At 46.7% G+C, this 11,997-nt stretch overlaps 1 protein-coding gene across 1 annotated transcript; it reads right to left on the bottom strand.

Moving 5' to 3' along the window:
- Nucleotides 1–707: 707 nt before the first annotated feature.
- Nucleotides 708–2,876, bottom strand: LOC134459640 (uncharacterized). The gene has a single exon (XM_063211986.1). It carries the CDS (start codon nucleotides 2,874–2,876, stop codon nucleotides 708–710), a length of 2,169 nt encoding a protein of 722 aa, XP_063068056.1.
- Nucleotides 2,877–11,997: the final 9,121 nt, after the last annotated feature.

Genomic DNA, 11,997 nt, shown 5'->3' with positions numbered 1-11,997 from the left:
GGGCTACTGTAACCCAGAGGGGTTGGGCAAATGCCCGACTCTTCATTCATTCCTATGATTCTAAATCTTTAATAAATCATCTATGACCATTTTCAACACCAATACCTTGTCACCACCCGAAATATGACCATCAGATTGATACCAAACACATCGTAGCAATTTTCAACATGTCATAGTAAGCATTTAAGTCACACATCTCAGATCTGGCGGGAACTCCTGTAAGGCGAGCTTTGAACATCTGGCCAGCTGACCAGAGGTGTGCGCGGAACACACCCTGGAGGGGGGTGCGCGCTGAAATCAGCTGGAGAGCGCGCGGAAACGCACTGGCCCGGAGGTTCCGTGGGTTATCACGCCTGGAGGTGCGCAAATGGAACAGGTGGCCAGGGTCTCCGAGCGATTACTCGAAGGGGGGTACTCACTCACACAGTACTTTTGAGATCCCGATGTAAGATATGCAAAGTTTATCTCCGAAGTGAGAAGATAGCATAGAGGAGCCAAAACAATGGTGATAGATTGCACACAAAAGGCATTGAAATAAAGAGAAGAAACGCAAACAAATGTTAATATCGTGCCCCTGAGCCACCAGCGCTGTGAATTCAGCGCTTCTTCGTCAGGGCCCATATGGGGGGATGTTACAGTGGCCCCTCGGAACACGAAGGTAAAAGTCCAGTGTCTTTCGTGGCCGGTAGGAATGCCCCCACCGGCGGTCATCGACGAAGAACGGGCGTGAGGTATTTGCTGGCCGTCAGTGCTGCCTCAGACTCCCTTTTCAAGGAGCGGATGAGGTGTTTGAAGTAGCAGCACTGGAACAGCGTGAAGAGGAGGATGAGGGCGCTGGCGAGTACACAACCCCTGAAGATCCAATCCCACCAGGTGTACGCCGCCTCCGCGGCATGGGTGGTGGAACTGGTGAGGAGCTCTGCAGTCTTCTTGGCCAGGTTTGCTTGTACCTGGGCCTGGTTGAGGTGGTAATCCACCTGCTGTATGAGCTGTTGTACCAGGGTCATGGTGTCCGCCAGCGCCTGAGTTCCCTCCTCGTAGAAGTTGTCCTCCCACCAAGGAGAGAGGTCAGAGTCCAGTGGGGTTCTCCCTAGAATGCTGAGGGGCCCCATAGAGAAATCTTCTGTCACCTCTAGACAGAAGCTGTGGTTGGCGGGGCACGTCAGCCCGCCGTAGGAGAATGAGTTCATTTCACTGATGACACACCATTGTGTGCTGGACACCTGGACGGCGTCCGAATATCCATGAAGAGACCTAACATTGATTAACTTGGAATCATTGAAAGCAGATGGCTGGAGAGTATTACAAGTACAAATGACATATTTGGCAGTCTCATGGCAACAGTTTCGGGTGGTGAACAGTGTCTCGGTTTTACCAATGGTCATGTACCCAGCTAGGTGGTCCCACGTTAACACCTGATTGTTTGCCACCACCCCAATAGAATGTATGGTAGTGGAATTTGGAAAAACTTGATCAGGATGTATGAGCGGGAAGGTGGCAAAGAATCCAATACAACCAGGGCATTCTTTGCCCGTGTACATCATCAAAGTGGTCAACAATTCAGAATATTGTACATCTTTCATTTTTTCGGATTCAAACCACCTATGTAAATCCAAGATCTCTATTAGATCTTGTAGCGCATGCTTGGGCACTTTGTGCAGGCGCAAATCTAAAATCTCTTGGCGGGCAGCTGTGAATAAATCTTGTGCAAATGATCTGCAGGCTACGTCACGCTCGAGTTTGTGTGTTTGATTGAATAACGCTAGGCTGGTGGCCAGTAGCGCCTGCGCTTCTGACCGTACAGCCTTAATAATTCGTTCATTGGAGTTGGTGAGGTGCTGGAATCCAGTGGCCACCTGGCTTGCCAGCCAACTTGTGTACTGCGACTGTCCGCCAATTCTGTACGAGTTCACTGCCGAATTGACTGTACCAAAGAGGCCAGATATTTGTGAGAGTAAATCTCTTTTGCTGCGCATAGAATTTACTTGAGCCGCGAGTCTAGTTCCATAGTCAGTAACCAGGTCTTCGATACGTGACTGTAGCCATGTGTATGTGTCTCCATTCATGTTACAATGTGTAGTATAAGCAGTCAGTATGTTGGAGATGTTGTATGAAATATGTGCCATGACTAAATTGACATTATGCAACAAGGTTTTGTTCACGCTACCCTTAATCAGTCCATGTGTGGGTGTTGGATGAAGTGTGGGACACTGTGTTGGTCGTTTATAACCACAGGTCGTCAAGTTAAAACACTTCTTTGGTTCGTATGTGCAATTAGAAGGTGTGGTGTATGAATTGTTACTGTGTAGGCAGTTGCCTACGCAGTACACTCCTTCCTTTCGTGTGGTCCACACAAAAGTTTTAGGTCGGCTTTCATCTGTGAGGGGAAGAGACAGGTTATACGTAATGTCATTATAGAATATATGTGTGAGATTATGGGGTGCCATGTGCATGCACCTGTATGCGGCTGGTTCGAGATCCTTCGTGCGGTAGCACTTCTTTGGATCTTTTCCATCATTCTTTATCTGATAGAGTATATACATAGCACCGACATTAGTGTGTGGGAAGTTTTTCAACTGGTACCACGCGGTGCTATTCTGTAATTCCTTAGGGTGTGGTGTATATCCTACAAGGGATTTAGAGGGAGGATGGGTGGAACCTTCATTACAGCATATTTGGGTGTTGCAATTTTGATCCGACGCTACGCCGGGGGGCCAGACTATGTCTTGCTTAGGTGGTAGTGTAGTAAGATCAGTGTGTTCTGGCCCCTTGAAGAATTTCCAAACCCATCTCCCGCATCCATAGCTATGAGTGAGTTGAACTCGTTGGCCGGGTCGGATACATGTCGAGCCCGACACTTTCCGATTGTCCGGCATCCATGGAATGGCCGTTGCTTGCCTGTAAAACAAACATAACACAGTTATTCATCAGATGAGCCTCTAAACTTTTTGCATTGTACCATGTGGTACCATCGCACTTTCCCTCGCACGGTCACGGCCAAGCAGCTGTTACTGCTCACAGCTTTAACTTCATATGGGCCGTGCCAGTGGGGGCCAAAAGCGTTTTCTCGCACAAACACGCGCACCATGATCTTATCTCCCACATCAAATTTTCTTTCAGCAGTAGGATTGAAATGAGCATCATTTTTCAAATCAGATTGCTTTTGCTTTAGCGTCGCCTGCGCATATAGCACTTTGAGGCGTTCTTGTATTTGCTTTAGGACTGTCTGCTGAGTGGCCACAGTTAGTGGTCCAATATCATCTGGGGAGATATCTGGATCGATGGGAAGCTTCATGACTCGCCCTGTCATGATCTCGAATGGGCTGATGCCCGTGGCTCTGGATGGAGTCGCCCTTAGTATGGTTAATACTGTGGGAAGGGCGTCCAACCAAGTGTGTTTGTGCTGCGTGATTTGTTTTGAGATTTGCTCTTTGATAGTGCGATTGGCCCTCTCCACCATTCCCGAGCTCTGTGGGCGATAGGGAACGTGTAATCTTTGGCGGATGTTCAACATTTTGCACATAGTTTTCATTACAAGACCGGTGAAATGCGTCCCCTGGTCCGATTCCACCTGGTATGGGACCCCGTGCGCTGGAACAATTTGGTTTGCCAATATTCGCGCTACTGTATGCGCGGTGTTGTTTCGTGTTGGTATGGCTTCGACCCATTTAGAGAATTTGTCGACTATCACGAGACAGTACCGATAACCTCCCCGAGCTGGGGGTAGTGGACCGATGAAATCCATTTGCAAGTTTTCCCATGGGCCTTTGGGGGGTCTCGGCCTGCGGAAATTGGTGCGCCCAGTATTGCCCTGGTTGCTAGCGGCGCATACCACACAATTGTCGCACCAGCTCGTGACGTCAGATGCCAATGAAGGCCACCAGAAAAAACGCTTTATGAGTTGTGCCGTACTTGCTGAGTCCACATGCGCATATTCGTGGTACATTTTGATAACCGGATTATGTAATGCAGGGGGCACCACATAACAGCCATCAAAAAGCACAATGCCATCTTCAATTTGAACGTTTGATTTTTTGTTCTCCAAGTACGGCACAAGTTCATTGTCAGATACCCATAAATCTTTCTGGTATTGTTTCAAATCAATGGGGGTCGCTGAGACGGCAGCAATTGAATGCTCAGAGGCTGTAAATGGCTCCCATGGCTTCCCTGTCAGTGCGGCTTGCTTTGCGAGTTGGTCAGCGTGATTGTTATTTTGCTCATGGATGGTGGGATCTTTTATTATGTGCGCCCTAACTTTTACGACGGAAATCGTGTTAGTGCGCTCCTGCACTGCGTCCCAAATGGCGGTGATTGTGTTAAAATGCTTAACGGGAGTGCCAGCTGATGTGAGAAAGGCGCGCAGTTGCCACTGTGCCATAAAGTCATGCACTACCCCGAACGCATAGCGACTGTCCGTGTAAATACACAACGGCTCCGGGTGTGCTTTGATGGCTTCTAACAACGCAATTAGCTCAGCTTCTTGTGCTGATGTTGTCGACGGCAATTTAAACAGCAGCTCTTTATCTTTTGAATCGGGGGGCTCGGGAGCCCACACTGCGCAACCCGTGTGGTATTCTCCATTTTCCATGTATTTTGACCCGTCAACATACACTCGCGTTTGACCTGGAATTTCAGCATCTAATACGGTGCTAGAATATTCTGGTGCAGGCTCACATTCGTGTGGTGTGCCCTCAACGTCCCCGAGTAGATGTGGAAGTATGCGTGTGTGTTGAACGGTGATGTCGCGCGCTTGGATGTCAGTTAGCCAACGAGCGAGCCTTTGAGCTGACACTCCCTTTATTTTGCCCTCCAATAGCATTTTAACCGGCGTGTGCATTGTGTGAGCGATGATGGGCTGAAAGCCCACGATTGGTTCGGTGACAGTTATCATCCAATGTACCGCAAACACTTGTCGACAGCACGGATCAAAGCCTATTTCGATAGGGGACATTTTCCGACTGTAGTAAGCCACTGGGCGCAATTTTCCTCCATGCTCTTGAGCAAGAACGCCGCTGAGAGTCGCATTGCACGCATCCACTTGGATGTGGAAGGTTTTGGATGTGTTAGGTAGACCTAAAGCAGGGGCGGAACACAGCTTCTGTTTAAGTGTAGTAAACGCCTGCTCCTGCTGAGCGGTCCAGTCTAAGACATCGTTCGGTTTTGGTTTGTTTTTCAATAGCTCGTACAGGGGTCTGGCAATCTCCGCGAAGTTAGGGATGAAGTCGCGGAGATAGTTAGCGGTTCCTAGCACTTTTTGGAGCGAGTTAACTGTGAAGGGGCGCGGCAATTCTGCAATACATTTTCGCCTACTGTTTGTCAATTCACGCTGGCTTGGAGTGATTGTGTAGCCTAAGTATTGCACTTCGGTTTTTGCGATTTGCGCTTTTTCACGATTCAGTTTGAACCCGGCTCTTTTTAGTGTCGTAAGGACCTCATCGACGACTTCCAAGTGTTTGCTAAGAGAGCCCTCTGTCGCAATCATTATGTCGTCTACGTAATGGGTGACCTGCCCTGTGTCTAGGTGTGGTTGGAGTATGTCTGCGACCGCTCGATGAAATATGGCCGGGCTGTTATGTACAGCGCCGCCAGTTAGTATTGGCACCCCTTAATTTTATTTACAAATTGTGCAATATATCCAGAAATAAATGGAAATACACACAACTTTTACCATCAGGATCTTTTAATTGAACATTATAAGATATTTGGAATTGCCAAGTATTTATTTCCAAGTGCATTTTGTAATTTCAAGCAAAAACATTTAAAAGGGCATGTCCAGGAATATTGGCACCCCTCCTTCAAGGGTTAATTGGTTTTCATCAATGACTGTGTTCTTTCATTTTTACAACCAATCCACTGTGCATTTGGTTGTGTTCTTTGGGTTTTTGTCTTTCTGGAGTGCACATGATGTTCAACTCAAACCAAGTGTTCTTGCCATGGTTACACATTTTACTGTAAATGATGATACCTGTCATGTCATGATGCCTGTCATGATACCTGTGATACGGTCAAATCCTCCAATACCTGATGCAACAATGGGGTGACATAATATTATGGATCGGACACCATGCTTGCTTTTTGGTAGGGTGTCCTTTTCCTTAAAGACTTTCTTGCAGAGTATGCAAACATGCTGTTTGTGTGAGTCACTGAAAAACTGTGCTATTGCTTCATCTGACCTTAAAACATTATTAAAAGGGCTGTGCTAAGCCTGTATTTTTTCATACAACCGCCAGGGGTTCCCTGTTATGACTTTTATTAAGCAATGTGGTCTGCCTTGCTCTCCAACCAAAAGGCACTACTTTGTGTAGTGTAGTGTTTAACACGGGGTGCTTATTGAAAAAAACTACCCAGAACAGTTCAAAGTTGGCCGTCAGGTCTGTAGATGTTAGTCCCTGTGTTTTTTTATTATTTACTTACTTCCAAAGACTTTTATCATAATATCTTCCTCTACCCCCCACATCCAAGGAGGTTCTTTACAGCTCCAGGTTTGGCGGATTTCTGAATAACACAACACAGTGTTGAAAATGGTATACCAAGGTCTTTTGAGATGACCTTTTATTATTTGGAGGTCTTGTTTTTGTAAATAATAGTATTTGTGGTGTCCTCAGGCAGCTCCTCTGTCTTCAGATTGGTGAAAGACACACACGATGTAACAGGTGGCTATTTAAACACAAATATCATAATTCCTTGCCTAATTCATGTTCTATGGGCAAAAGCAATTAGTCAAAGGTGATTCCCATTTGCGATTTACCATAATTGAGTCAAATTAGGTTTCCAAAATGGTATCCAGTAAAGGGTGCCAATACCAGTGATCCCGGGAACTTTACCATCTTCAATTATTTCCCTCTCATAGTTTAGTATTTAATGCTGTTGATATTTTTTATATTTAGTTTCAACCACAAGCTATCTATAGAAAAATCATGGTTGACCATATTATTTGTTTTCAGGAGATATGTCCCATAATGTACTTAAACTTCAAGGGTGCCAATAGTACCTGGCGGCACTGTAGGCCTTGAGGCAATCTCGTCCATGTACTCTGTACGTCATTCACTGTAAACGCTAATTTCCATTGATCCTCGCGTTTAACTCTGATCGACCAAAATCCGTTTTTAATGTCAAGAACAGTAAACCAGTTTGCGTCGGTGGCTACGGTGGTTAAGAGCGTCGACGGGTTGGCGACTATGGGGGTGGCTTTGGGTAGAGTTTTGTTTAGCCGTTGATAATCAATGCAAAGGCGCCACTTGCCGTTCGGTTTAGGTACTGGCAAGCACGGCGCATTTGTGCTGGAGCTACAACGACGCACAATGTTTCTTGTCTCGAGTTGCTTCACGATTTCCCCCACGGCCTTAGCCGCTTCCGGTTTGATTCGGTATTGTCTCTGGGGAGGTGGCGGCTCCCCTTCGATGCCTACCTCGAAGTCAATTTCTCCACAGTCATGCTCATGCGTAGCCCACAGATCTTTATGTTTGTCAATGAGTGATTGTACTGGGTCTGGCTCGACTGCGATGGACATTACGCGCCCTTTTGCGCGCCCCTTTTTAGTGGACGTTTTGGGAAATTGGGGTTTTACGCTCTGGTCTATGCCTATTTCGATTTGTTTCTCGAAGCATTTTATGACGAAGCCATATTCTCCCATAATGTCCATACCCAGCACAGTTCCCTCATTGTTATTTGGCAAATACCATAACGGTTCAGTTATGACTACAGTGCCTAAGTCCAACGTGACTGGTTGTGTTCGGTACGCAATCATGTTTGTGTCGCCTATTCCAGTAATTCGAATTGTCTCATCGGTCAATGGTAAAAGAATGTTAGTACAGGAACACGCGGCCCCGGTATCAATTAGAACGTCTGCTAACTGGCCTCCTAAGCTAGCTTTGATCTTAATTCTGTTATCGCCAACGGTGATGCTGCCGACAGAGGCCGAGCACCCCTATTGCGAGTTAGCTAGGCGGTTGGTGATGTACGCTCTATCACGCTCGAGTGACTGCTGGTTAGATGCATGTGCGTTTTGACCACCCTGTGGAGCCCTCCCACCATTTACATAGCGCTCGAAGCGCTGCAGGATGCGCTCATCTTCGGGAGAGGGGGGAACATAGTTTGGCCCGCGATCAGATTTTTGTGCGCGCGGACACTTCCTAGTGTGGAAACCCCGCATCTTACATCCCCCACAGAAGTCGTTTGGTTCACGCTCGCCCTTTCCTTCAGTGACCCAGTTAGTAGTAGATACGGCGCGGTATTTTTTGTTGCGAGATTCTATTTTCATGCCCCAGTCAACTAAAGCATCATACGTTTTCTCGGATGGGTCAGTGCCCAGCAGCATAGCTTGTTGAATGTGATCGCCTGCATTATTTTTGATGAGCTGCAGTAAGGCAACCTCATCGCGAGTGGGCCGCTCAGTGCCTGAGTGCTCATGGAAAGCAACCCAGACTCTCTCTGCGTATTTTTCGAATGCTTCTTTTGCGCCTTGTTTAACGTCGGTGATTTTTTCCCAGTCAGCGTGTGTAGGACCCCTAAGTTTGAGTAACCCAGTCCTAAGTTTGTCATGCACCATTTCTTTTGTCTCGTGTGCACCCTGCTTTACTATGTCTCCGTTAGTGAGACCAGCGACGCTTGTCATTTTATGGCGCAATTCATCGGGGATTGTCAGTAGCACAATTTGCCATACATCTCTAAGCTCTAGGCCGTACACGAGTGCTTGCAACATCAATTGATCCCAATATGGTTGGAATGGTCCCTTACGAGGCAACATGCCAATCATTTCTTTGTGCCTGGTGCACTCATCGCAAGATAAGGGCCGACTTATATATGTCGTGGAAGACCCGTCATAGATCTCTTTTAGGACCGCGACACTCTTTGAGGGGATAGTACTAGCAGTTCTCTTTCGGGTTAGGACTGGGCTACTTCGCATCCATTGTTTTGGTCGGGCACCACCAACTGGCGGAGCAGCTGGTGGAGCAGTTGGTGGCGCAGATTGGGCCCAAGAGGCTAGCTCAGACAGCTCATCCTCATCTGGGTCATATTCTCCCTCCTCTATGTCTATTACGGTGTCCACGCTAGGATTGTACGGAGGCGGGCTATACCCTCGTTATTTGGGTGTTTTAAGAATTGAGGGGGTTTGCTGAAAGAGTGGGGGCCTTGCCCGGCCAATCGGGGTAGACTGGGCTGCCTGATCAAATTTGGGAGTCACTGACGGAGTTTTGCGAAGCGCAGATGTTATCGGTTGGGCATTCATTTGGGTTATTTTTTTGGCGATAACCATATCCTCCTCGTCTTCGCTATCGTCCTTAGAGGCGGAAGCGATTACGGCTTTCTTGAGAGAGGCCACCGGAAACCCGGCCTGCTCGCAATATTGCTCGAGACTTTCATTATAGCCTTCATTACGACGCAGTTTATCTTGGAGCTCGCTAATTTGCTCTTCGTAAGCGGTGCTCTGCCGAGCCCAATTTTGCTTCTCGAAATTGAATGCCTCTAGTTGCGCGCGTAATTGTTTAAGCTCTTCGGAGCGGCCACATTCCAAGCTACGAGTATTTTCGAGTTCGCGTGCTTTTGAATTCAGGGAGCCTAGGTCATTTCTGCGTAATATGAATAAGATGGCTGCTAAGCCATCCTTTCCCTTATTCTTTTGGAGCCATTTACAGCCACCGCCCTCAAACCATTCCAGTAAACGGGGATTGTCTGTATTGGGGGTGATGCCCTCTTTATTGAGGCGGCGAAAAACCTCTTTCAAATGATCAGTGGCCGAAACCATTAATTGTTCATCTACTCTGTCGTAGCCCTGATGTGACATGTTGCCCCACTACTTTCTCCACCCTTATCAGCGTTCTACGGTGCTGATCTAACACGAGTATGTCGACTCGAAAACAACAAAAGGATGTATATATGTAGTGTGCTAGATTTGTCCCTTATCTTGTGTTGTGGTAAAATGAAAAGTTTTACTTACCAAATCCAGGCGTAGATAAGAAGCAGTCCAAACCTCATGCTTTATCTGACTCCAAAAAATAGGTTTTCGCGCCTTCACACGAATCACGACGCCGGTCACCACTGTAAACCTGAGATAGGCCCAACACCGGAATCCTAGTCTCGTGCTCTGCTCCTTAAAGTGTATATCGCAGGTTAACCACTACTTTGGATCAATGTGTACACACTGTATTCAATAAATTATCCACATATATAAGTCCCTCCAAAAACGATGTTAAACAACGATTTTTGTTGTTTGTTGTGGCAAATGTGGGTTTAACCGTAACCTGGCGACTACGTCAGACGAGGCCATGGGTGAACGTTCTAATTTTATTTGCCTGGAATTTTACATAGGCGAGGTGACGATCACTAATGATATAACGGCCGTGGCCTGCAGGCCTATAATAGAAATCGCAACTACCGGTAATCGTGCGGCTTTTCTCATGCAGGGCACTGTAACAACTTCCAAATGATTTAGTAACTTGTGGCCAACTAGTTTTAGTAGAAATGCTATTCATACAGGGTTGCAAATTCTGCTCGGACATATAGCCTAGGCTAGACTATGCGACATGGGCTTCTTTTTTTTCTACTAGTCCCTTCATATTTTTGGGCTTGCTTTTAATCATTTTTAATTAACTGCCAATATCGTGTCAGCTAAATGCAATAGGCTACCTAAATTACAAACAGCACAAACGGGTCTCTTGAAATGATCTGCGTAGCCTAAAATGTGGTGCTATTCGCCCCACAGGGGAGTGACTGTCCATGGTGCTGAAATCGCGTCAAACTTTTCCTAGGTGCAAAACAGTAGGCTAAAGTATACCACCCGAGTCATGTCGCTGTTGTAAAAATCACATGGACTATTTTCAATTTCCTTTGACTGTTCTATAGAATTACATGCAACTTCAATAAAGGTCACCCACATGCGTGTAACAAATCAATAGCATAGGTAACCCACGCGGCGGCGGGACTATTTCGGTTAACCTATATTCCTTGAAAAAAAAAAAAGTCCGAGTGTCACAAAAAAACGGCACTGTCCGTAATTATAGGCCTACCAAACGAAAGTATCCATATAGAAGAAATCAAGTCTTCAGTTTCAATAATCCACGTTGTGTGGCGCAAATGTAGCGCCTTCCGAGTCTCTCGCGGCCAAAAGTGACTAGCTCACCTCTGATGATATAGCCTACTTATGTTCCAGGTTACTCACGGCACTGAGACGATGCAGGATAATCCATGGAAAGTCTTCAAGTAATCCAAACAGAGCGGTTCAGTAAAACAACAATAGTCGCCAGATCAAATATAAACATAGGGCCTAAATACCAAAACTAGCCTATAGGCCCATATAGATTTGGTATGACGTTTGATAAAAGCAGAGGCAAACAATCTTTCAACAGCGTTGGCTGGAGCCTTCGAGTAGAGCCTTTTGGTTGTATCTTTTCAGTCTCTATTTTCCTACTACGCGCGTTGGATCCACGTTTTTAGATGCGTCCCAGCATCTCTATAAGAGGGTAGGCTATGTCTGTCCGTCCGTCTGAAACGCGTTCTTCAAATTGTTCCCTTCTGTGTCCACAAGGTGGGAGAGTTGACTATTTGGCCCGGGGCACGCAGCTGATTGCAGTGTGAGACAAGTGCAGCACGAGTACAATGCAAGTGCTGGTACATTGAATAAGAAGCAGTGATAACGCGCCAGTTGCCCTAGCCAGGACAACTGAGGGGGCATTCAATTTTCGGCATTATTTTGCGTTTGGGCCGTGAGAGGCAACTTCGTTTCGTTTTCACCAACACCACTGTGAAGTGTGTGTCACTATGTTCACGGTCTTTGCCCCCTTATGAGACTTCGGCCCGAGGATGTCAAACGTGAGGGGGGCGCTTCATCATGTTGTGTATGGTAGTGTCACGTTGTGCAGCTCAACTATGTGGTTTGTCAGAAACTCGCGGCAATGACAATGAAACGTGGTGCTCGAAACAAGTAGACAAATGCGCCATTTGACATAAGGTGTACTGATGTTCTCGGACGTATTGCAAGGGAGGTTCATTCGTTTTCTG

This window comes from Engraulis encrasicolus, chromosome 12 (assembly GCF_034702125.1).
Source record: "Engraulis encrasicolus isolate BLACKSEA-1 chromosome 12, IST_EnEncr_1.0, whole genome shotgun sequence".
NCBI classification, from domain to species: Eukaryota; Metazoa; Chordata; class Actinopteri; order Clupeiformes; family Engraulidae; genus Engraulis; species Engraulis encrasicolus.
The sequence above is the reverse complement of the archived record's forward strand: the minus strand, read 5'-3'. Positions and strand labels throughout refer to the sequence as shown.